The 27,726-nt window shown below is 45.6% G+C and overlaps 1 protein-coding gene across 1 annotated transcript in view; it reads right to left on the reverse strand.

Moving 5' to 3' along the window:
* Window positions 1-27,726, reverse strand: part of LOC145356865 (transcription factor ETV7-like) — a 62,588-nt gene that overhangs the window by 28,782 nt on the left and 6,080 nt on the right. Inside the window, exons 3-4 of the mRNA XM_080209823.1 lie at window positions 14,454-14,618; window positions 10,493-10,624 (exon numbers count right to left, since the gene is read on the reverse strand). Coding sequence (XP_080065949.1) covers window positions 10,493-10,624; window positions 14,454-14,618 — 297 coding nt within the window. The remainder of the gene's footprint in view (window positions 1-10,492; window positions 10,625-14,453; window positions 14,619-27,726) is intronic.

Genomic DNA, 27,726 nt, shown 5'->3' on the forward strand with positions numbered 1-27,726 from the left:
TGCAGGTGAGCGGTTACGACCTGAACAGATGATGGAAGCAGATTGAATTCTATAATATTTAAAAAGGAAAAATTGCAAGTCACAGAGAAAGAACAGGGGCTAAAAAGCTCACTCTTAAAAAGAGGAAATACAGGCACCGTGAGAACAAGGCCCCTTTAATTTGTCGCAGGTCATGTGACTGGGCCAGACCCAATGGAGATGATGTGTGGGAAGCCTGGCCAATCGGGAATGTGGGTGTGTGTCCTGCAGTGGGAGGCAGGGAGGAGAACAGAGTAGATTTGTGTAAGTGTTTCTGTCAGATCCTTATCCTGTATATATTTATATTAGTTAAAAAACCCTTTGTCACTGAAGCCACAGTGAATCACCAGCCTGATGGGCTGAATGGCCTCTTTTTGTGCTCTGTGATTTTTTGAATGATGAATAGAAATTTCCATTGTACAAGAAGGTTCAAAGGCAGTTTGGATGATCTTCATCAGGATGACACCCACTTGAAGCTGTTGGATCCTGCAACCACCTTGATAATGCCAACTATCCTCCCCAGTCCTGATGGACTCCAATATTGCATTCCCAGGCTTTTTACCCCACAGTCCCAGATCCTGGGATCTCCTTCCCCAGGTCACAGCACACTTCTCCTACTGGATCCCTGAACTAGCTCTAATGTTCTCCAATTCCAGGACCTTTCCTCTGGTGATCCCTGCATCTGCCCCAGTGTTCCCAGAATACAGGACTCCCATCCAATGTTCCCAACTTTGGGCATCCACATACTGTTAAATGCCTACCCCATAAAATTGTGGTCCTATACTCCAAAGGAAAGACATCAGTGTTCCTGAGCAGGCTGAATTAGCCTATTCATATAAATCCCCCTAACTGTTAGCAAAGGCACAGAGCATTCAGATTAAAGGGATAGTGTATACTGTAGTATACAGTACTGGATATTATGGATACTGTAGTAGTGTGGCCCTTTAAGGAGCATTATCTGAGGGCCATGTGATCACATTGGGCCCAATAGATTGTCAAGGTGGGAAGCTGAGCCAATCAGGTGTGAGGGTGTGCCCCCTGGATCGAGGAGGTGTGTAGCTGGAGCCTGAGACGAGAGATGTTCAGTAGCAAAGTTGATTCTATCTGACGTTTAGTTGTATATAATTATTTATTGTTGGCAAAAATCCTTTGTTACTTCGAACCACATCGAGTCACCCTTGATTTGTTACATTGGGAATGAGGAAAAACTTTCAAAATCGTCAGTGTCCTGCTAGAGGAGGAGGAGGCTTGAGCATTGAGAATAAGTAATAGTAAGGTACATATAAACATTAAAGAGTCTTTAATTGGAAAAACTTAATCATTTGACTCAGAAATGGAAAACAGGAGACAGTTTATAGAAAGGCAATGTTATTTCTCTGTAGCGAACGAAATAACAGTTGGAGAAAAGCGAAAGGTTATTTTGCTCACAGTCTGTTGCTCACAGACCTACAGTTTAATGAGAAGCTCCGGACACAGGGGATAATCTTACCAAAAAAATTCTAAGTGCTGAACAAGTGCGAAAACAGGAGTCTTTCAAACGTGTTCAGTGAGAGAAAGAAATCACATTGTATGACACTTTGAAAAAACATTGGACTCAGTGTGATTTTCACCAGTAGGGGAAGTGGATTCAGAGTATTCATGGCAGGAAGTCAGCTGCCAGTTGCTAGGATGTGCTATTACACATGCACCCTGATCTCCTAAAGTGCTGATCAAGAATGCACAGTGCACTGGGAGATTGTCACTCCTCTCACCCTTTGTGGACATTGCACCCCCACCCCCTGAATGTGCCCCTAACTGATTGCCACCCCCGATCACAGCTACCCCCAGCTGATCACCGCTCTCATTCAGCTTTTTCCGGCTGATCACTGTCCCCATTCATTTCTCCCCCTGCCCCAAGTCAATCACCGCCCCAGCAATCCTCAATGCAGAGAGCACAGCTCCCATGTGCTGCCTCCCCTTCAGGCCTCTGCCCTGTCCCCTTAGCACTGACTGGTGCCTGGTGGGCAGTGCTAGGGTCCTAGGCTGGGATAAACAACCTAATCATACAAAAGTAGTTACTGGCTGAGACCAAAATCTCTTATGAAATGCTGTGGGGCTGGCCCAATGAATGCACTGACCAGGGTGTAAGCGATTGCAAGGTATGCCACACAGCAAACAGCTATTGTAAATAACAGTCCAGGAGTGGGTGCAGCAGAGCCTGAGACAGGGAGTGCAACAGTAAGGGCTGGAGCGTGTTTTTCTACACTCCTAAAAAGTTTTCCAGTGCACCAAGTGTGTGTTTCAGCTGCAACAGAGAAGTTTATTTAAAAGTATGGTGCAGAGCGAAGCAACCAGTACAGAAAGTACAATAAAAAGGTAACTTCCTAGAAGAAATTGGATAAGGAGCCCGGCAGGGGATCTGAATCATTCACTTGAAACCAGGTCCAGATATGTAAAATCCCCCAATAGAGATAACCGCGCTGGTAAATGCAGATCACCCAGGATGAAGGTCGATACAGGGGCGGTTACAGTCATAGTGTTACATTCAAAAAGCTCTTCAAAATATTGAGATTGGCCGAGTCCTTGGACATTTTTAATGCTGAGATTGATAGGTTTTTAATCAGTTGGGAATTAAGGGTTATGGAGAGAAGGCAGGAAAGTGGATTTGGTGAGTGTTAGATTAGCCCTGACCTTATTAAATGGGAGCAGGTTCGTAGGGCTGAATGGCCTCCTCTTGTCCCTATTTCTTATAGTCTTATGGAAAAGGGGAGATTAGGTTGGGGTGTTCAATATCATGAAGGCTTTCAATCGTGTAAGTAAGGGAGATAGAGCCTGCCGATAGAGGATTCATGACAAGGAGACACTGATCAAAGTAATTGACGAAAGAGCCAGTGGCAACAAACATGAAGGATCTTTTTTACACATCAAGTTGCTCTGATCTGGAACGTGCTGCCTGGAAGGTAAAGGAAGCAGTTTCAGTGACAACATTCAAAAGAGAATTGGAGAAATAATCAAAGGGTAAAAATGCTGGGCTCTGGGGAAAAGCTCCATCGAAGCAGGCATGACGTTCCTCTCGGTGATCTATTGTTCTGATTAAAACAGGTTCTGTAAAAGAACAAGATGGAGCTTATTCTATCCTCATTTTGTTACATTACTGAGTGAGTCACCCTGACAACAATCTCTACTTCCTGCTGAAGCTGCAACTGTCACTGGCTATTGTGGGGAAGAGCAGAACTGGTCGGATCAGATGTGGAGATAGATGTGAGGCGGGTGGCTGATGGGAACTAGGAGAAATCAGTAACAGGGAAATGCACTGACTCATATGGAGAAGCAATGTGAGAAGTGATTGCTCATGTAGAGTCAGCAGTAACGCACTGGCTAATAGGTCAAATAATAATCCTCTTCTAGCAGGGAAACTGTACGAGAGGAAATGACACAGGAATTGTGTTAAAACACTACTACTTGATAAGAAAAATTTTCTTTTGCATTTCCGAGATACTCTGTGTTTTCTGGCAGTGAACAACAATTCCTGGACTTAGGATCTTTGCAATATCAATACAGAGCAGATGATAAGTAGGGTTGTATATTTTTTCATGTTTAACTGACAACACAAAGCTCTCTGGCAAGCAATGTTATGGACACTATTGGCTGCCAGGTTGAGGTGTGTCACACTAATTTTTCTGCACAATAACCCGGGTTAGAGTCCATTCCATTGAGTGACACACAAACCAGTTGGAAACTTTCTAAAATTCCCTGTATCAAACAGCTCTAACTTGTTTTCCCAGGAGTATTCTCGCTGTATATTTTCCAATTCAGTCATCAGTTTACTACAGCGAACCCTGGCATTGTGCCACTTTAAACAAGCACAGTACATTATTTATAGTGCACTCACAGGTTGAATACAAAGGAACGTAAGGCTAGTGAGTACTGAGATCTTAATGAGAATTCCACACAAGCAAATAATAATAAATCAAATCAATTGTCACATATATTAACATACAGTGAAAGCTATTGTTTCTTGTGTGCTATACAGACAAAACATACCATTCATAGAGAAGGAAATGAGAGAGTGCACAATATAGTGTTACAGTCATAGATAAGGTGTAAAGAAAGGTCAATTTAATGCAAGGTAAGTCCATTCGAAAGTCTGAAGAAGCTGTTCTTGAGTCGGTTGGTACCTGACCCCAGACTTTTGTATCTTTTTCTCGATGGAAGAGAGAATGTCCAGGATATGTAGGGTCCTTAATTATGCTGGAAGTGTAGACAGAGTCAATGGATGGGATGCTGGTTTGCGTGATGGATTGGGCTACATTCATGACCTTTTGTAGTTCTTTGTTGTCTTGGGCACTGCAGGAGCCATACCAAGCTGTGATACAACCAGAAAGAATGCTTCCTGTGGTGCATCTGTAAAAGTTGGTGAGAGACGAGGCTGCCAAATTTCCTTAGTCTTCTGAGAAAATAGAGGTGTTGGTGGGCTTTCTTAACTACAGTGTCAGCACGGGGGGACCAGGACAGGTTGTTGGTGAGCTGGACACCTAAAAATCTGAAGCTCTCCTCCCCGTTGATGTAGACAGGGGCATGTTCTCCTTTACATTTCCTGAAGTCGATGACAATCTCCTTTGTTTTGTTGAATTGAGGGAGAGATTATTGTTGCCGCACCAGTTCACCAGATTCTCTATCTCATTCCTCTACTGTGTCTCGTCATTGTTTTAGATCCGACCTACTACGGTGATGTTGTCAGCAAACTTGAAAATTGAATTGGAGGGGAATTTGGCCACATAGTCATTGGCACACAGGGAGTATAGTAGGGGGCTGAGAACACAGCCTTGAGGGGCACCGGTGTTGAGGATGATCATGGAGGAGGTGTTGATGCCTATCCTTACTGATTGTGGTCTGTGAGTTAGAAGTTCAGGATCCAGTCAATGAGGGAGGTGCCGAGGCCCAGGCCACGGAGCTTAGAGATAAGTTTCATGGGAATAATAGTGTTGGAGGCTGAGCTATAGTCAAGAAATAGGACTCTGACAAAGATGTCCTTGTTATCTAGGTATTCCAGGGTTGAGTGCAGGGCCAGGGAGATGGCACCTGCTGTGGACCTGTTGCAGCATTAGGCAAACTGTAGTGGATCCAGATAGTCCGAGAGGCTGGAATTGATTCATGCCATGACTAACCTTTTGAAGCACTTCATGATGATGGATGTCAGAGACACCAGATGATAGTCTTTAAGGCACGCTGCTTGGTTTTTCTTTGGTACTGGGATAATGGTCATCTTCTTGAAGCAGATAGGGACCTCAGATTGTTGTAGTGAGAGGTTGAGGATGTCTGTGAATACCCCTGCCAGCTGATCCACGCAGGATCTGAGTCCACGTCCAGATACCCCATCTGGACAAGCTGACCTTTGAGAAGGCTGCTCTGACATCTGCAATGGTGACCCCAGATACAGGCTCATCCAGGGTTTCCAGGCTGGAGGATACGTTCTTACTGACCTCTTGCTCAAAATTGTGTCCGAAATCTGTTCCAGACTTGTCTGTTTCAGGAAATGGTGAAAACTGCAGCCAATTTTTGATTGGACTGATTTCCAATTTTTCTGGGCAGCCACTAGAATCTCAGGGACTTGGTGGAGAAGAGGTTTGATCCTTTTCTCAATGTGTTCATTCTCTCTGTCAGTGTGTCTGTCACTTCTGTGTGGGTACAAGACTTACTCAACTCCAAGTTACAAGGACTTTGTATGAATTTAAGGTGAAGGGGTTTTTGAAGTAAAAATCAATTAAAATTCCTCACATAACGTGGAAAGTTACCTCATGGTTCTCTGCAGGGGCTTTGAGAGGAAAGTCTCAGCCTTTATTTATGCCTTTGTTTGAAAGCAGCCTCTCATCAGATTGATAGCTTCATTTAACTCCAACAACAATGCAGTAAGTCTGCTACTGAGAGATAAAGCTGTCCCGATATGGTTTGTTTTAAAATTCTTTCATGGGATGTGGGTATGCTTTGCAAAGCAGCATTTATCGCTCATCCCTAATTGCCCTTTAGAAGGTGGTGGTCATCCGCCTTCCTCAACCGCTGCAGTTGATGTGGTGCTGTTAGGAAGGGAGTTCCAGGATTTTGACCCAGTGATAGTGAAGGAACGGTGTTACATTTCCAAGTCAGGATGGTGAGTGATTTGATGGGGAACTTGCTGGTGGTGGTGTTCCCGTGCATCGCCTGCCCTTGTCCTTCTAGTTAATAGAGGTTGTGGATTTGGAACGTGCTGTTGAAGGAGCCTTGCTGCAGTGTATCTAGATGATACACACTGCTGCCACTGAACATCAGTGGTGGAGGAGACGAATGTTTGTGGCTGGGGTGCCAATCAAGTGGGCTGATTTGCGCTGGATGGTGTTGAACTTCTTGAGTGTTGTTGGAGCTGCACTCATCCAGGCAAGTGAAGAGTATTCTATCACACTTCTGACTTGTGCCTTGTAGATGGTGGACAAGCTTTGGGGAGTCAGGAGGTGAGTTACTCACTGCAGGATTCCTAGTCTCTGATCTCGAGGTAAGCTGCAAGCAACAACTTATCTGCCTTTGTGGCAGATAAGAACTTAAGAACTAGGAGCAGGAGTAGGCCAATAAGATCATGGCTGATCATGGACTCAGCTCCACGTACCTGCTCACCATAACCCTTAATACCTTTACTGTTCAAAATTTATCTATCCTTGCCTTAAAAACATTCAATGAGATACCCTCAACTGCTTCACTGGGCAGCAAATCCCACAGATTCACAATCTTCTGGGTGAAGAAGTTCCTCCTCAACTCAGTCCTAAACCTGCTCTCCCTTACTTTGAGGCCATGCCCCCTAATTCTGGTTTTCACCTGCCAGTGGAAACAACTTCCCTGCTTCTATCTTATCTATCCCCTTCATAATCTTATATGTTTCTATAAGATCTCCCCTCATTCTTCTGAATTCCAATGAGTATAGCCCCAATCTACTCAGTCTCTCCTCATAAGCCAACCCTTCAACTCCGGAATCAACCTAGTGAATCTCCTCTGCACCCCCTCCAGTGCCAGTATATCCTTTTACAAGTAAGGAGACCAAAGCTATACACGGTACTGCACGCGTGGCCTCACCAGCATCTTATCCAGCTGCAACATAATCTTGCTGTTTTTAAACTCCATCTCTTGAGCAATGAAGGACAAAATTCCATTTGCCTTCTTAATTACCTGCTGCACCTGCAAACCAACTTTTTGTAATTCATGCACAAGGACATCCAGGTCCCTCTGCACAGCAGCATGCTGCAATTTTTTACGATTTAAATAATAGTCCATTTTGCTGTTATTCCTACCATTCACTTTGACATCATTGATTTTAAAACCACCCGACCCTCATCATCACCTCAGCTAGGAAGGGTGGGGGAGATTGGAAATGGTGCAGTGTCAGGGGAGGTGGTGGTCTGGTCTGGCCAGTTACTGTTTTAAATGGCAGGTGCCAAATATGCGTGTACTAAACTCTAATTTTTGTCACCACAGTTAAAAAGGGAAATGCATTTATTTAATAGGCTCCACAAACTAGCAATGCAACTGATCTCCAATGTAACAGAAATAAGCAGAAGGAAAGATTAGACAATCTAAATTTGAATGATTCGAAAGAAGGATATTACGAGAAATCCCAGTGCAGTATGGAGAGTTTTAAATGGCATTAAGAAGAAGACATCTTTTCCTAAGCCCCTCGGTCAGTCGTTGGTAATTTAATTTTAGCTAATCAATCGTCTCATATTTTGTCCCATTTAATGAAACAGATCCATTTCATCTCTCCTGATAGCAGGCAGCATCCGAGTGAATCTCGAAATTATTTTCTCTAATACTTTCACATCCTTCCTATAGTGTCAAGTCCAAAACTGCCCAAATGTGGTTTACTGAAACTTAATTAAACTTTACACATTGGCATTAATATTCATGTATTAATATACTCCTTACAATAAAACCATAGAAAACCTACAGTGCAGAAAGAGGCCATTCAGCCCATCAACCCTCCAAAAGAGGGTCACGCCCACCTCCAGTCACGCCCACCCCTTCACTCTATCTCCATAACTCTATGCATTTACCGTGGCCAACCCACCTAATCTACACATCTTGGGACGCTAAGGAAGGTGATGACCTAATAGTATTATCTCTAGACTATTAATCCAGAACCTCAGCTAATGTTTTGGGCTCCCAGGTTTGAATCCCAGCACAGCAAATGGTGGAATTTGAATTCAATAAAAATTATCTGGAATTAAAAATCTACTGATGACCATGAAACCATTGTCGATTGTCAGAAAAATCTATCTGATTCTCTAATGTCCTTTAGGGAAGGAAATCTGCCATCCTTACCTGGTCTGGTATACGTATGACACAGAACCACAGCAATGTAATTGATTCTCAACTGCCCTCTGAAATGGCCGAGCAAGCCACTTGGACTAGAGATGGGCCAGCCAGCAATGCCAGTGTCCCATGAATGAATAAAAAAAAGCTAAGAGGCAATTTAGCACGGCCAATCTACTTAACCTTAAACCATCTTTGTGGGAGGAAACGGGAGCATCCAGAGGAAACCCATGCAGACACGGGGAGAACTCCACACAGACAGTCACCCAAGGCCAGAAATGAACTCGGGTCCCTGGCGCTGTGAGGCAGCAGCGTGAATCACTGTGTCATTGTGCTGCTCCAACACCCATGATTCCATTAGGTTTCTTTATGGCCTGATCCACTTGAGGGACTGTCTTTTGTGCCTTGGTGAACCTGAGCCACAAATATCTTTGAACATCAAACGACTTCCTCTAAAATGTAACATCCCCACTTCTTCAATCCTGTGGGTCACTGCACACTTCAAATTATGCAGAAAGTAATCTTAACTTGTAGTCTGTTTCTGACATTCTAATCAACTTCTCAAACCAATTTGCTACTTCCTTCCTAACTTAAGCATAATTAAGGATCTCACACACCCAGACATTCTCTCTTCCACCTTCTTCCGTTGGGAAAAAGATACAAATGTCTGAGGTCACGTACCAATCGACTCAAGAACAGCTTCTTCCCTGCTGCCATCAGACTCTCGAATAGACCTACCTCGCATTAGGCTGATTTTCTCTATGCCCTAGCTATGACTCTAACACTACATTCTGCACCCTCTCCTTTCCTTCTCTATGTATGGTATGCACTGTCTGTATAGCGCACAAGAAACAATACTTTCATTGTATACTAATACACGTGACAATAATAAATCAAATTAAATCCAGATTCCCATCAGGAGTGCAGAGGAGGTTTACTAGGCTGATACCGGAGTTGAGGGGGTTGAGCTATGAGGAGAGGCTGAATAAACTAGGCTTGTACTCGTTAGAGTTTAGAAGAATGAGGGGAGATCTCATTGAGACGTATAAGATGATGAATGGGATGGATAGGATAGAGGTGGAGAGACTCTTCCCGCTCAAAAAAGACAGTAGGACTAGGGGGCACAACCTCAAGATAAAGGGGGGGCAGTTTAGAACGGAGTTGAGGAGGAACTTCTTCACTCAAAGGGTGGTGAACCTCTGGAATTCTCTGCCCGTTGAAGTGGTGGAGGCTGCCTCGCTAAATATTTTTAAGAAGCGGGTTGATGGGTTTTTGATAAGAGAGGGGATTAAGGGTTATGGGGAGAGGGCGGGAAAGTGGAACTGAGCCACGACAGATCAGCCATGATCTTATTGAATGGCGGGGCAGGCTCGAAGGGCTGGATGGCCTACTCCTGCTCCTATTTCTTATGTTCTTATGTTATCTTCTCGAGGAGTTTCCTGTGTTATACCTTGGCAAAGAGTGACTGTAATCCATATTTATCATTTTCCCTGTTTACTATATCTAGCACATCCTCACAGAGTCTCTCAGATCTATAGATCATAATCTTTCACTTTGAACTGTATTGGCTGCTCCAAACTATTTTTCATTCATCAAGGACTTATGAATTTCTATCTTTAATTAAAGATCCAAAAAATGTTCCTGACAGAGAATTTGAACTAACTGGCCTGTAATTACCTGTGCTCACCCTATATCAATATACAAAGCTCATTCTCCCAAACTCTGGCATGTAGAACTCTCAATATAACTTCACAGAATAATTACTGTGATTTCTTCCCACAGAATCCATGGAGGAATCTCATCAGATTCCAGTCCTCTTGTTCATAGTTACTGGGGATGAGTGAGCCATTAAGCATATTGATTGGGAGGTGTTGGGGTAATGTCACCTAGTCGAGACGTTTAAATCCCACCATGGCAGCCACTAGAATGTTAAATTCAAATTCATAAAGATCAGGACCCACAGCAACGTGGTTAACTGTTAACTTCAGTTCCAGGGTAATGAGGGATGACACTCACATCTTATGAAAGAAAATGAAGCTGGCTAATGTTGTACATTTAGATTTTGTGATGCTGTCATTCGAGTCGGGATGACTTGGGGTTGGGGGGGAGGTGGGGGGTGGAGTAGAGTCGGGGGAAAAAGGTACCCAAAGGACATTGATCCTACCTTCGAAGGCTCTGTGCAGAGCTACATGTGGGGTGTGCGGAGCCTGTTCTGCTGCTGGGTTCTTCATGAAATTCCTTTGTGCAAAGCTCCTGTAGTTATTAATCTGTTGAAGTATTTCATACAGTACATCCCCTGAAAAGAGAAAGCAAAACAAATCCTTTTTATTCAAGGATTTCGGGATTTTACCAACATCATTGCAAGGATTGTCTCAGTGTTGGCAGCTGGTGTGTGCAAGGGAAGCCTTTAAAGACTATGGATTCAAAGTCAGGGCAAGCATTGCTGGTCTCGATTGCAGACTGAACCAATCTCTGTCCTTCTGCTCCAGCCTTCATAGACAAAGAGCCTGGAGATATGTTATCAAGATTCACATGAAGAATAACCCTTGGCTAACATGCCAGAGAGCTGTGGAAGCATGGCATCAAACAACAGCCAGGTTTATAGTTTAAGTTTATTTATGAGTGTCACAAGGAGACTTAACATTAACACAAATGAAGTTACTGTGAAAATCTCCTAGTTTTCACACTCCAGTGTCTGTTAGGTTCACTGATGGAGAATTTAGCATGGCTAATGCACCTAACCAGCACATCTTTCGCAATGGGACAGGAAACCGGAAATCGAACTTGGTCCCAGGCATCATAAGGCAGCAGTGCTAACCACTGTGCCAGTTCATTCCTGCCCACTGACACACGCTTAGAGGTTTTCAGAATTATAAACAGATAGACCTTTGATATATTATGGTTTACTTTGGTACAGAGTAAAGAACTATCCCTCCTTTCCTCCCATTCCTCATCCTGTTCTCAATCACATTCCCCATCCCAGTCCCCGCCCCATCCCTAACCACATTCCCAATCCCATGGATAAACAGGTGAGCTGTTCCCAGATTTCCAAAGAACAAACAAAGAACAAAGAACAAAATCAGCCCAGGAAACAGGCCCTTCGGCCCAATGAGCCCGCGCCACCATCTCAACACCACCAGTCCCCCTACTCCACCCACGACCCTTGTCTAATGTTTTATGGCCATCCAGATTGAGGGAATCTGATTTAGGGACAATTTATTCCTGCCAATCAGCCTAACAGCACATCTTTGGGGTGTGGGAGGAAACCGGAGCACCCGGAGAAAACCCACGCAAGCACGGGGAGAATGCGCAAACTCCCACAGACACCGGCCCAAATCCATGTGTCTGCACAGCAATCAGTGATAGTCACTGAGCTGTCGTCTTGCCCAGTATCTGGTCCAGTTTAGGCACACACTAACGACATGAAGCACTAGGCCAATCTCGAACAACCAAGAGCAGCCCCAGTACGACCCATCGTGTGTATGTCCCTCGTTGGACACGAGGTGGACCGACTTAAAACCTGTGAATGAAAAGAGAAAAAACATTATTATCATACCATATCCATTTACATTACCCCCACTGTTTTAGCTCTAGGAGCCAGTCATTGGTGGAGGCACAGGGTCAGTTGCAATGAGCCCCCTTCTATTCTTCCCTTGGTTATCAGGGTGAGTGTTCAATGGTACTGCTTTATAGAGGTTTAGAGTTCCTAGCCCCATCAGTATGGAGTATCTCAGGTTGTTACAAACAGCACCCATTTTTCAATACAAGACATATCAGAGTCTCACACTGAGTTCCTATCAATATGGTTTGAATCACTCCAATCTGGTATTGAAAGATCTCTGCCTAAATTCATCAATGACATTTTTTGTAATGTGACTTTGGGCAGAAATTTACCAGCTCGCCCCACCCAACAATGGACATAGCAAACCAATAAAATCGCACAAGAGGCAAGAAAGTAGGATCAGGCCCAATTTCTCGGCTCTCGATTTTATGAAAGCCAGATTTCCGGCAAGGTCAGCTTCTTGTCCATTTCTGGATGATCTGAATAATTTATTTAGGTATATTTAAATGTTAATTTCCGTGTGTTTAGTGAGGCCGGCACTCACTTGCCTTTATGGCTTTGCCAGGAGAGGTTTTCTTCAGCAACGAAAACACCTGCTCTCCAAGGACAGTGAACAGTAGTGTTGGAACCAAAGGGCATTGAGTCTGTCCGGGGATGCTGAGGGCAAGGGGGGTTACTGCCACCCTGGCACCACCAGCCTGGCATGTTGGCGCTGCCAGCTTAGCTCCTGGGCAATGCCCAGTAGGCATCTTGGCACTGCCTCTTGGGCAGTGTTGGGGCGAGGTAGTTTCGAGGAGGTGGAAGAGGGGATCCACTGCACACTCTGCAAAGGGATTTGATCGCAGGGGTGGGGGGACCCAATCGGTCGGAACGTGAGGGTGGGGCAATTTGGATGACAGGGGGTTTAGATGCCCATGCGTTGTAGGGCCATGGGCCCCGTGATTGTGGTGTGGGGAGAACTGATTGAAGCTGCCTGCAGTAACAGGTGCCTCACAGCTCTCTCTCTATGTCAGACTCTGCGCTTCATATCGAGCGTGTGCAGGATCAGAGGTCTCTACAGGAAGGCTGACAAATTAAGCCAATCCACTGGAAACTGTCCAGATCATTTTGTGACTGATGGAGTGCATAAGATTGGGGATGAAAAATCAGATCGGGGACTCCCCCATTTTCACGCCAGCTTATCACTTAGAAAAAATCTCACAAAATTCCACCCTTAATCTCTACATATTCATGGCAAACTCCCAATGTCCGAACTCACCAACCTTTTGGTGGTCTGCACTCACCTGGGCCCATTCTTTCTGATCTCATTGTACAACAGAATATTTCTATTAATGGATTTTCTTCCCAGATCAGAAGATCACCTTGGAAATCTAAGAGATCCCCCTTCTCATTCTCACTTACATGCTCCACTTTGGCAACATTATCAATCATGCCCCTTAGTGTCCTGAGATGTGTAGGTTAGAAGGATTAGTTGGTAAAATATGTAGGGATATGGGGGTAGGGCCTTGGTGGGAATGTGTTCAGTGCAGACTTGATGGGCCGAAGGGCCTCTTTCTGCACTATCAGATTCTATGATTCTATGAGTCAACTTCTATTCTACATCAAGAGTACTATCTGACCATCAGCACTCATGATCCTCGCCACCCTGCCACACCACCACTTGCCAACTCCTGCCACTCACCAACCTCGCCGTCCCCTGCCAACCTCCTGCCACTTGCGATCTTCACACTACATACCTACTCAATATATCCCAGACTGGTACACTATGCTACCCTCCCCATCTACCAGGTATATCCCAGACTGGTATACTGTACTACTCTCTCCATATATTCGATATATCCCAGATCTGTACACTGTGCTACTCTCCCCATATACCTGGTATATCCCACACTGGTACTCTGTGCTACTTTTCCCATACACCCCACACTGGGACATTGTGCTACTCTCTCCATATACCTCAGACTGGTACACTGTGCTGTTTTCCCCATGTATATCCCATTCTGATACACTATATTACTTTCCCCATTTACTCGATATATCCCAGATCAGTGAATTGTGCTTCTCTCCCCATATACCCGATATATCCCAGATTGGTACATTGTGCTACTCTCCCCGTATACCCAGTATATCCCAGACTCGTACACTGTGCTACTCTCGTCATTTACTCAATATATCCCAGATTGGTACACTGTGCTATGTTCCCCATTTACCTGATATATCCCAGACTGGTGCACTGTACTACTTTCTCCATGTACCTGGTATATCCCAGATCGATACACTATGCTTCTCTCCCCAAATACCCGGTATATCCCAGACTGATACAGTGTGCTTCTCTCCCCATATCCTGATATATCCCAGATTGATACACTGTGCTTCTCTCCCCTTATAGCCGATATATCCCAGACTGGCACACATTTCTCTCCATATACCTATTCTCTCCATATACCTGATATTCCCTCATACACCCCAGGCTGGTACATTGTGTTACTCCCCCCATTTTCAATATATCCCAAGCAGCAAACAATTGCAACAAATTCCCAGTGAAAGTTTGTGTAGTTCTCACCTGAACTGGGCGACCGGTACCGGAAGTCGTCTTTAGTAAGCAGACAGAGGGCCTTTCCATTCATTTCAAACTTGTTTTCCTCAATAAATCGCAGGGAATATTCTCTCTCCGCCCACTTCAGCCACTGCATAACATCTGCCTTGCTCCACAGAGAAGGCTGAGTTTCTGTTACAGATCAAAACACATCCAGTGTTACAGGAATACCCAGCCTGTATTGACACTACCACCAGCCTTTAAAACACACTCACTTCTGGTAACCAAGAAACTACGAAATTGTTAAAATCTCACCTGCTTCACTAACATCCTTTAGTGAAGGAAATCTGCTGTCCTTACTCTGTCTGGCCTTCATGTGATTCAGACTATTAAGCTCTTTCTGAAAAGGCTTGGACAGTAACTCAGTTGTGTCATACCCTCTACAAAACAATCTAAAAAGAACCTGACCGATCACTCAACATCATACCGGGTCCCGTCAACCATCAAAATCCTCTTCTAATCGGAGAGTCCCTACAGTGCAGAAGGAGGCCATTTGGCCCAACGAGCTTTGGGTTCATGGATCATAGAACATAGAACATTACGAACAGTACAGGCCCTTCGGCCCTCAATGTTGTGCCGAGCTATGTCCAATCCCAAGATAAGCTATCCCCTCCCTATAATTCTGGTGTGCTCCATGTGCCCATTCAATAACCACTTGAAAGTCCCTGAAGTGTCTGACTCCACTATCGCAGCAGGCAGTCTATTCCACACCCCAACCACTCTCTGAGTGAAGAATCTACCTCTGGCATCCTTCCTACATCCCCCACCATGAACCTTATAGTTATGCCCCCTAGTAACAGCTACAACCACCCAAGGAAATAGTCTCTGCACATCCACTCTATCAATCATTCTCATCATCTTGTAAACCTCTATTAAGTCGCCTCTCATCCTCCTCCGCTCCAAAGAGAAAAGCCCCAGCTCCCTCAACCTTTCCTCATAAGACCTACCCTCCAAACCAGGCAGCATCCTGGTAAATCTCCTCTGCACTCTCTCCAATGCTTCCACATCCTTCTTATAGTGAGGTGACCAGAACTGAACACAATATTCCAAATGTGGTCTCACCAACTTCCTGTATAGTTGCAGCATAGCCCCACAGCTCTTAAACTCAAACCCCCTGTTACTAAATGCTAACATACTATACGCCTTCTTCACTTCTCTATTCACTTGAGTGGCAACCTTCAGAGATCTGTGGATACGAACCCCAAGATCTCTCTGTTCCTCCGCATTCCTTAGAACTCTGCCATTGATCCTGTAATCTGTATTCAAGTTTGTCCTACCAAAATGAATCACCTCACATTTATCAGGGTTAAACTCCATCTGCCACTTTTTGGCCCAGCTCTGCGTCCTATCAATGTCTCTTTGCAGCCTGCAAGAGCCCTCCACCTCATCTGCTACTCCGCCAATCTTGGTGTCATCAGCAAATTTACTAACCCACCCTTCAGCCCCCTCTTCCAAGTCATTGATAAAAATCACAAATAGCAGAGGACCCAGCACTGACCCCTGTGGTACACGCTGGTAACTGGCCTCCAGTCTGAAAATTTTCCCTCCACCACCACCCTCTGTCTTCTATGAAACAGCCAGTTACTTATCCAATCAGCCAAATTTCCTTCTATCCCACACCTCCTTATCTTCTTCATGAGCCTACCATGGGCAACCTTATCAAACGCCTTACTAAAATCCATGTATATGACATCAACTGCTCTACCTTCGTCTACACACTTAGTTACCTCCTCAAAGAATTCAATCAAATTTGTGAGGCAGGACTTACCCCTCATGAAACCGTGCTGACTATCCCAGATTAAACTGCATCTTTCCAAATGGTCATAAATCCTATCTCTCAGGACCCTTTCCATTAACTTACTGACCACTGAAGTAAGAGTAACTGGCCTATAATCAGACACATGCCATTCATTTTGATTGTAATGTCTCTCCGCCTATATATTTCCTGGCTGTGTAAGGAGGGTTTGGCCTATTTCAAAGGGCTGGCTTGGTTAATCTTTTGCTGCCTCAATGATGCAATGCTCTCAGCTAGCCAAGTAAATGTCAGTGCTTGGCACAAACCCAACTGGTCATTTACCTGATTCAAGCAGGAAACTCCCGATCCTTTGGGTGTATCCAGCACTCCTTAAGGAGTCTTTAAAAAATAGCTTTCTCTACATATAAGCCACTGAAATAACTTGAAGTGAAATTGTTAGGTATATAGTGTGGGAACAACAGTTTTTATAATGAAACTCAATGCAGTAAACTGTCCATTGAAGAGTCATCTTGTGAGCAAGAGACAAACTCACAAACCAGTGAAAGGAAAAGAAAAGTAGAATGAATCAGATCGAATGACTCCAAGTGCTATCAGTGCTGGCAGAGGTCCTGGAGCAGATAGCAAGCATCCAGCCAGAGGCAATCAATCCAGATTGAGAAGGGGGCCAAGGAGGATAAGTTTGAAAATGAGTATCTATTTACTGACAGGAATGGGGAAGAAGCTAATCAAGCTGGACATGGGCCCATTCCAATTGTCTAAAACGTGAGACTTTCTTTTTATTTAGTCAGTGCAGACTTGATGGGTTGAGTGGCCTCCTTCTGCACAGTATGGGCTCTATGGCTAAGAAGAGAATAAAGATTAAAAATTCGTAGCACGACAGTTATTGAATGAGTCCACAAGCATGTCACATTGTACACTGATTGGAGGTTGACAATGGGTTGCTGTCTGGATCCCTGTCCTTCTTTTCTTGGGACTATAGAAGGTTTAAGAAAACCCAAAGTTGTGTCTTCAACCCCTTACTATTCTCCTTATATGCCTATGACTATGTGGCCAAATTCCCAACCAACTCCATTTTCAAGTTTGCTGATGACACCACTGCATTGGGTCAGATCTCAAACAATGATGAGACAGAGTACAAGAAAGAGATAGAGAATCTGGTGAACTGTGTGACAATAGTCTCTCCCTCAATGTCAGTAAAATGAAGGAGATAGTCATTGACTTCAGGAAGCGAAGTGGAGGATATAACCCTCTCTACATCAATAGGGATGAAGTGGAAATGATTGAGAGCTTCAAAGTTCTAGGTGTCCAGATGACTAACGATCTGTCCTGGTCCCTCCATGCTAACGCTTTGTTAAGAAAACTCACCAAAGCCTCTGCTTTCTCAGGAGGCTAAGGAAATTCAGCATGTCCACTACAACTGTCACCAACTTTTACAGATGCACCATACAAAGCACCCTTTTTGAATGTATCACAGCTTGGTATGGCTCCTGCTCTGTCCAAAACCTCAAGAAACTATGAAGGGTTGTGAACATAGCCCAGTCGATTTCACAAACCAGCCTCCCATCCATTGACTCTGTCTATACATCCCACTGCCTCGGAAAAGCAGCCAAGATAATCAAGGACGTTACGCATCCCGAACATACTCTCTTCTACCTTCTCCCATTGAGACAAAACTCTGAGAACACATACCAACCAACTCAAGGATAGCTTCTTCCCTGCTGCCATCAGACTCTTGAATGGACTTATCTTATATTAACCTGATGTTTCTCTACACCCTAGCTACAACTGTGACACTATATTCTGAACGCTATCCTTTCCCTCTCTCCAATGTACTCAAAGTACTATATGTTTTGCCTTTATAGCTTGCAAGAAACAATACTTTTCACTGTATCTCAATATATGTGAAAATAATAAAATAAAATCAACTCCCACAGGCCTGGAATAGATTTATGAAGTATGGGTGGCATGGTAGCACAGTGGTTAGCACTGCTGCTTCACAGCGCCAGGGACCCAGGTTTGATTCCTGGCTTGGGTCACTGTCTGTGTGGAGTTTGCACATTCTCCTCGTGTTTGCGTGGGTTTCCTCCGGGTGCTCCGGTTTCCTCCTATAGTCCAAACATGTGCGGGTTAGGTTGATTGGCCATGCTAAACAAAAATTGCCCCTTAGTGCCCTGAGATGAGTAGGTTAGAGGGATTAGTGGGTTAAATATATAGGGATATGGGGATAGGGCCTGGGTGGGATTGTGGTCGGTGCAGACTCGATGGGCCGAATGGCCTCTTTCTGTACTGTAGGGATTCTATTAATTCTATGGATGTTTCTGACTGTGACTGTAATAGCAAACACTCACAAATGCTTCACAGCAGAGTTATAAAGCAACATTGGACACTAAGCTAAACAAGGAGATATTCAGAAAGATTGATCAAAGAGGTAGGGTTGGAGGAGCAAGGATTAAAGAGAGGCGGAGAGGTTTACGGAGTGAATTCCAGAATTTAATGTCCTTACAGTGGAAAGCACAGTCACCAATAGTCGAATGATTAGTATTCGAAATTCTCAAATGAACACACAGCTCAGAGGGTTCATTGGATGGAGGAGATTGCGAAGACAGGACAGGCACAGCCATGGAGAGAATTGAGAATGAGGATGAGAATTTCAACATTGATGCATTGCTTATCTCGGAGCCAATGTAGGTCAGCGAGCACAGGAGTGTGGGTGAGTGGGGTTTGGTGTGAGTTAGGGCAGAGGAGTGTGGGTGAGTGGGGTTTGGTGTGAGTTAGGGCACAGGAGTGATGAGTGAGTGGGGATTGGTGTGAGTTAGTTCACATGAGTGTGGGTGAGTGGGGATTGGTGTGAGTTAGGGCACAGGAGTGTGGGTGAGTGGGGTTTGGTGTGAGTTAGTTCACAGGAGTGTGGGTGAGTGGGGTTTGGTGTGAGTTAGGGCACAGGAGTGTGGGTGAGTGGGGATTGGTGTGAGTTAGTTCACAGGAGTGTGGGTGAGTGGGGTTTGGTGTGAGTTAGGACACAGGAGTGTGGGTGAGTGGGGTTTGGTGTGAGTTAGGGCACAGGAGTGTGGGTGAGTGGGGTTTGGTGTGAGTTAGTTCACAGGAGTGTTGGTGAGTGGGGTTTGGTGTGAGTTAGTTCACAGGAGTGATGAGTGAGTGGGGTTTGGTTTGAGGGGAGAGGAGTGTGGGTGAGTGGGGTTTGGTGTGAGATAGGGCACAGGAGTGTGGGTGAGTGGGGTTTGGTGTGAGTTAGTTCACAGGAGTGTGAGTGAGTGGGGTTTGGTGTGAGTTAGTTCCCAGGAGTGTGAGTGAGTGGGGTTTGGTGTGAGTTAGTTCACAGGAGTGTGTGTGAGTGGGGTTTGGTGTGAGTTAGTTCACAGGAGTGTGGGTGAGTGGGGTTTGGTGTGAGTTAGTTCACAGGAGTGTGGGTGGGTGGGGTTTGGTGTGAGTTAGTTCACAGGAGTGTGGGTGAGTGGGGTTTGGTGTGAGTTAGTTCACAGGAGTGTGGGTGAGTGGGGTTTGGTGTGAGGTAGTTCACAGGAGTGTGGGTGAGTGGGGTTTGGTGTGAGTTACGGCACAGGAGTGTGGGTGAGTGGGGTTTGGTGTGAGTTAGTTCACAGGAGTGTGGGTGAGTGGGGTTTGGTGTGAGTTAGTTCACAGGAGTGTGGGTGAGTGGGGTTTGGTGTGAGTTAGTTCACAGGAGTGTGTGTGAGTGGGGTTTGGTGTGAGTTACGGCACAGGAGTGTGGGTGAGTGGGGTTTGGTGTGAGGTAGTTCACAGGAGTGTGGGTGAGTGGGGTTTGGTGTGAGTTAGTTCACAGGAGTGTGAGTGAGTGGGGATTGGTGTGAGTTAGTTCACAGGAGTGTGGGTGAGTGGGGTTTGGTGTGAGGTAGTTTACAGGAGTGTGGGTGAGTGGGGTTTGGTGTGAGTTACGGCACAGGAGTGTGGGTGAGTGAGGTTTGGTGTGAGTTAGGGCACAGGAGTGTGGGTGAGTGGGGTTTGGTGTGAGTTAGTTCACAGGAGTGTGGGTGAGTGGTTTGGTGTGAGTTAGTTCACAGGAGTGTGGGTGAGTGGGGTTTGGTGTGAGTTAGGGCACAGGAGTGTGGGTGAGTGGGGTTTGGTGTGAGTTAGGGCACAGGAGTGTGGGTGAGTGGGGTTTGGTGTGAGTTAGGGCACAGGAGTGTGGGTGAGTGAGGTTTGGTGTGAGTTAGGGCACAGGAGTGTGGGTGAGTGGGGTTTGGTGTGAGTTAGTTCACAGGAGTGTGGGTGAGTGGGGTTTGGTGTGAGTTACGGCACAGGAGTGTGGGTGAGTGGGGTTTGGTGTGAGTTAGTTCACAGGAGTGTGGGTGAGTGGGGTTTGGTGTGAGTTAGTTCACAGGAGTGTGGGTGAGTGGGGTTTGGTGTGAGTTAGTTCACAGGAGTGTGGGTGAGTGGGGTTTGGTGTGAGGTAGTTCACAGGAGTGTGGGTGAGTGGGGTTTGGTGTGAGTTAGTTCACAGGAGTGTGGGTGAGTGGGGTTTGGTGTGAGTTAGGGCACAGGAGTGTGGGTGAGTGGGGTTTGGTGTGAGTTAGTTCACAGGAGTGTGGGTGAGTGGGGTTTGGTGTGAGTTAGTTCACAGGAGTGTGGGTGAGTGGGGTTTGGTGTGAGTTAGTTCACAGGAGTGTGGGTGAGTGGGGTTTGGTGTGAGTTAGTTCTCAGGAGTGATGAGTGAGTGGGGTTTGGTGTGACATAGGGCACAGGAGTGTGGGTGAGTGGGGTTTGGTGTGAGTTAGTTCACAGGAGTGTGGATGAGTGGGGTTTGGTGTGAGTTAGTTCACATGAGTGTGGGTGAGTGGGGTTTGGTGTGAGTTAGGGCACAGGAGTGTGGGTGAGTGGGGTTTGGTGTGAGTTAGTTCACAGGAGTGTGGGTGAGTGGGGTTTGGTGTGAGTTAGGGCACAGGAGTGATGAGTGAGTGGGGTTTGGTGTGAGATAGGGCACAGGAGTGTGGGTGAGTGGGGTTTGGTGTGAGATAGGGCACAGGAGTGTGGGTGAGTGGGGTTTGGTGTGAGATAGGGCACAGGCAGCAGTGTTTTGCAGGGCTGAAGTTTATGGAGGAGAGAATGTGGGAAATTAGCACCGGAGAGCAGCTGGTTGCCCAAATATGGAAGGAACAAAGATTTGGGCGAGGATTTCTGCAGCCGATGAGCTGGGCCAGCGTGCACTCAAGCAACGTAACCGAGATGGAATTTGACAGCATTAATGTGGAGATCTGGTCAAATATGACTTCAAGGTTACAAGCAATATGGTTCAGTCTCAGACAGTTGGTATAGAGAGGGAGGCACAGTGGTGAGAGGGCAGGGTGATGGTGAGAGGGAGGAGGCGATGGTGAGAGGATCGGGGCGATGGTGAGAGGGCAGGGTGATGGTGAGAGAGACAGGGCGATGGTGAGAGGGCCGGGGCGATGGTGAGAGGGCCGGGGCGATGGTGAGAGGGACGGAGTGATGGTGAGAGGGATGGAGAGATGATATACAGAGGGATGGGATGGTATTGAGATGTACAGAGCAAGACTGAATATAATGGCTTTGGTCTTCCCAATATTTGCTGGAGGAATTTTTTTGCTGATCAAATACTGGATGCCAGATAAGCATTCTGATCAATTTAGTAATGCTGGGGGAGTGAGAAAGATACTGGCGAGGTTGAGCTAGGTCATCAACCACATGTGGAAATTAATGCTACACCTTTGGATGTGGCCGAGGGGCAGCCTATAAATGAGGAAGAGGAGAAGGCCAACAATAGATCCTCGGAAACACCAGAGATAACAATGCAGAAATGTGCAAGAGACACTGTGACTATGGTTAGATCAGTTAGAACGGAAACAAGCACATGTGCTCCCATCCAGCTGGACAACAGTGGAGAGGATGGTCAAGGTTAGTATGGTCAAAGGCTGAAGCCAGGTTGAGAGGGAAAAGGAAGAATAGTTTATCAGGGTCACAGTCACCTTGCATCCAGTTTGTAAATTTGATAAGAGCCATTTTGATAGTGCGGCAGGGACAAAAATCTGATTACATGGATTCAGAAATGGAGTTCCAGAAAAGACGGATAGATTTAGGAAGCAGAATCATGATGTAAGAGTTGGGATAGGAAAGGGATGTTGAAGATGGGATGTAGTTTTCAAGTACAGAGAGGGGTCAATGGATTGCTGTTTTGTTGTTTGTTCAAACAAAGACTGAGCATGTGCAAGGACAGTGTGTTTCTTGACAAATGCGCTAAAATAAAAATGAAAGCAGCACTATTCAGGTAAAGGCCCTAGTTTACAAACCACTCAAAAATGGAAATGAGTAAGTAGAACACGCTTCAGAGGAACATGGAATTCCCAAAAAAATTTCCAGTCAATGACAAACTTTCAAAATGTTTTTTGAATCCGTGACATGGCGCGAGCCCCCTACACGGCGAGTGCTAGCACCTGCAGCACAGCATGAGCCAGTGCCTGCGACACAGCACGTGCCAGTAACACTGCGTGAGCCAGTGTCACTGTGTGAGTCACTGCCAGTGACACTGTATGAGCCAGTGTCCTCACCAGTGATCAGTCCATCTGCAAAGTAGTGTTGTTGATTGAAACTGTTTGCATCACTGTGACTTAGCACTGTCAATGCTAATGCTTCAGCTGATGACTAGATGTGAACCAGTGTCCATCTGTGGCGTGGTAGCATAGTAGTTAGCACAGCTGCTTCACAGTTCCAGTGACCCAGGTTCGATTCGCAGCTTGGATCACTGACTATGTGGAGTCTGCACATTCTCCCCGTGTCTCTGAGGGTTTCCTCCGGGTGCTCCAGTTTCCTCCCACAGTCTGAAAGACATGCTGGTTAGGTGGATTGGTCATGCTAAATTCTCCTTCAGTGTATCCAAACAGGCGCTGGAGTATGGCGACTGGATGATTTTCACACTAACTTCATTGTAGTGTTAATGTTTGTGACACTGATAAATAAACTTTTAAACTGTGAGCCTGTGTGCATTTAGAAGCCAGTGTTACTGAGAGCCAGGGCCAATTCCTGGTACATTACAGAGCGTCTGTGCCTCTACAAGCTCCTTCATCTAAGGCAGGTGGAATTTATGATTCTGACTAAAAGGTCTTCTGCCGATTGCAGCAACTTCCTGCTTGAAACATTTCCAAGTTTGACTGTTAAACAATGTTGTGCACCCATGTTACAGGAATATAAATGCATCACATATACGGCGACTACTTAATACTAAGTTCGAGTAATGACACAGCAATTAATTATCTTCGTATTCTGACACTCTCTGACAAACACAGTATTTTGGCCAAGAACGGAATACCTTCAACAGTAAATTGTAAAAGTCCTGAATAAATGCTTTTATAAAGGAGATGATTTCAAATTTCAAAATTACATGATAAATATCAATTTCTTTGGTTCCCATGTCTGTAATACTATCTATAAGTATGATATAAAGATACATTAGTCTGATTATATAGATAGATAGGCAAGAGATTATGGATATATATATGACAGATAGGTATATGTATAAGACAATATATATAACAGAGGTATATGTATGACATTTGGGGAAAGATATCAGATGTAGATATGAAATACTTTTTTATTCCCCAGTTGCCTTTGATCTAAGTGATTTGCTTGGCCATTTCAGAGGGGAGTTAAGAATCAACCACGTTGCCTTCGCTCTGGAGTCACATAGACCATACCAGGTAAGGATGGCAGATTTCCTTCCCTAAAGGGCATCAATGAAGCAGATAGGTTTTTCCAACAATGATTGATGAGGATCCTGTGTCCTGATTGTAATTTGGATGGGCAGCAATTCAAATGGTACACCATGCTGCTTCTGTGCCCCAGTGTATATGGTACACACTGCTGCTTCTGTGCCCCAGTGTATATGGTACACACTGCTGCTTCTGTGCCCCAGTGTATTTGGTACACACTGCTGCCACTGTGCATCAGTGTATATGGTACACACTGCTGCACTGTGCATCAGTGTATATGATACACACTGCTGCCACTGTGCCCCAGTGTATTTGGTACACACTGCTACCACTGTGCATCAGTGTATATGGTACACACTGCTGCCACTGTGCATCAGTATATATGATACACACTGCTGCCTTTGTGCCCCAGTGTATTTGGTAGACACTGCTGCCACTGTGCATCAGTGTATATGATACACACTGCTGCCTCTGTGCCCCAGTGTATTTGGTAGACACTGCTGCCACTGTGCATCAGTGTATATGATACACACTGCTGCCACTGTGCATCAGTGTATATGATACACACTGCTGCCACTGTGCATCAGTGTATATGATACACACTGCTGCCACTGTGCGTCAGTGTATATGGTACACATCGCTGCGACTGTGCGTCAGTGTATATGGTACACACTGCTGCCACTGTGCGTCAGTGTATATGGTACACACTGCTGCCACTGTGCGTCAGTGTATATGGTACACACTGCTGCCACTGTGCATCAGTGTATATGGTACACACTGCTGCCACTGTGCATCAGGGTATATGGTACACACTGCTGCCACTGTGCCCCAGTGTATATGGTACACACTGCTGCCACTGTGCCCCACTGTACATGGTACTCACTGCTGCCACTGTGCATCAGTGTATATGGTACACACTGCTGCCACTGTGCATCAGTGTATATGATACACACTGCTGCACTGTGCCCCAGTGTATTTGGTACACACTGCTGCCACTGTGCCCCAGTGTATTTGGTAAAACTGCTGCCAATGTGCATCAGTGTATATGGTACACACTGCTGCCACTGTGCGTTAGTGTATATGGTACACACTGCTGCCACTGTGCATCAGTGTATATGATACACACTGCTGCACTGTGCCCCAGTGCATATGGTACACACTGCTGCCACTGTGCATCAGTGTATATGATACGCACTGCTGCACTGTGCCCCAGTGTATTTGGTACACACTGCTGCCACTGTGCCCCAGTGTATATGGTACACACTGCTGCCACTGTGCATCAGTGTATATGATACACGCTGCTGCACTGTGCCCCAGTGTATTTGGTACACACTGCTGCCACTGTGCCCCAGTGCATATGGTACACACTGCTGCCACTGTGCATCAGTGTATATGATACGCACTGCTGCACTGTGCCCCAGTGTATTTGGTACACACTGCTGCCACTGTGCCCCAGTGTATATGGTACACACTGCTGCCACTGTGCATCAGTGTATATGATACACGCTGCTGCACTGTGCCCCAGTGTATTTGGTACACACTGCTGCCACTGTGCCCCAGTGTATATGGTACACACTGCTGCCACTGTGCATCAGTGTATATGATACACATTGCTGCCACTGTGCCCCAGTGTATTTGGTACAACTGCTGCCACTGTGCATCAGTGTATATGGTACACACTGCTGCGATTGTGCGTCAGTGTATGTGGTACACACTGCTGCCACTGTGCATTAGTGTATATGGTACACATTGCTGCCACTGTGCATCAGTGTATATGATACACACTGCTGCACTGTGCCCCAGTGCATATGGTACACACTGCTGCCACTGTGCATCAGTGGATATGATACGCACTGCTGCACTGTGCCCCAGTGTATTTGGTACACACTGCTGCCACTGTGCCCCAGTGTATATGGTACACACTGCTGCCACTGTGCATCAGTGTATATGATACACGCTGCTGCACTGTGCCCCAGTGTATTTGGTACACACTGCTGCCACTGTGCCCCAGTGTATTTGGTACACACCGCTGCCACTGTGCCCCAGAGTATATGGTACACACTGCTGTCACACTGCCCCAGTGTATATGATACACACTGCTGCCACTGTGCCCCAGTGTATTTGGTACAACTGCTGCCACTGTGCATCAGTGTATATAATACACACTGCTGCCACTGTGCGTCAGTGTATATGATACACACTGCTGCCACTGTGCCCCAGTGTATTTGGTACAACTGCTGCCACTGTGCATCAGTGTATATAATACACACTGCTGCCACTGTGCGTCAGTGTAAATGGTACACACTGCTGCCACTACAGGTCCTCTGGTCAGTTTGTTTTCCTCTCACTCCTCCCGTGCAAGTGTTGACGTGTTGCTAGGATACCAGTCACATGTGTCTGACACCTTTACATCTCTCATGTCAGTGTCCATTTGTCATGTGTAGTTTTTGTCAAAAATCGTGATGGGTTGTTGAACTGTACCGTGCCCCCACAGCCCCTTTCCAGCAGAGATCTTTGGATAACATACAGGGAAGAGTAATCTGGCCCATTCCCTCCATCCTACTGTGGGCAGTTGGAGCCAAATGCAGTTCCCCATTAATCATCCATGAGTAACGCTGACATTACCCGGGCAAGTGGATATGAAGAACAGGCATAACCAGTTCATTCTATGGGAGGTAATGTACTGCAAGGAAAGTGAGAAATATGTAAAGTTGTGCAGGCTTGAGATGGGGATCAACATTCTTGGAAACTTCCTTAATGTACACAAAAGATCAGTTACTACAAAAATAAAGCAGAGCAGCCAGGCTGGAAGCTGATCAGAGATTCTGGGAGGTGATGACAGAGACAAGAGAACAAACCACGTGTGTAGCAAATAGCAGCATTAAAAGCTGAATTGTTAATCAGGTGGAGCTGTTCACATCCAATGAAAACTCAACTTCTTCGGAATCACCATCCTGGTAAATCCCTAGAAAACAATCCTTCTGCTCCTGATTGGGAAGATTCTCCTCTCAAAGTCACACTAAATACTGCACATTGGAATTCCCCCCTGCATGCACATCAGTGCACATGTGAGTACACACCTGCATACACATGACTGCATATACCAGGTTCAATTCCTGGTTTAAGTCACTGTCTGAGCAGAGTCTGCACGTTCTCCCCATGTCTGCGAGGGTTTCCTCTGGGAGCTCCGGTTTCCTTCCACAGTCTGACTTGCTGGTTAGGTGAATTGGCCGTGCTAAATTTTCCCTCAGTGTAGCCGAAAAGATGTGTGGAGTGTGGCAACTGGGGGTTTTTCACGGTAACTTAATGTAAGCGTACTTGTGACACTAAGAAATAAGGTAAGCGTACACGCCTACATACACATTATAGCAAATGGGAATACGTGCCTGCATATACATTACTGCACATGGGAATACACACCTGCATACACATTACTGCACATGGGAATACACACCTGCATACATATTACTGGACATGGGGATACACACCTGCATACACATTCCTGTACATGGGAATACACACCTGCATACACATTACTGCACATGGGAATACACACCTGCATACACATTACTGCACATGGGAATACACACCTGCATACATATTACTGGACATGGGAATACACACCTGCATACACATTACTGCACACGGGAATACACACCTGCATACACATTACTGCACATGGGAATACACACCTGCATACACATTACTGCACATGGGAATACACACCTGCATACACATTACTGCACATGGGAATACACACCTGCATACA

Source organism: Carcharhinus amblyrhynchos, chromosome 22, assembly GCF_965287045.1.
Source record: "Carcharhinus amblyrhynchos chromosome 22, sCarAmb.v2.hapA, whole genome shotgun sequence".
In the NCBI taxonomy this organism is placed as follows: domain Eukaryota; kingdom Metazoa; phylum Chordata; class Chondrichthyes; order Carcharhiniformes; family Carcharhinidae; genus Carcharhinus; species Carcharhinus amblyrhynchos.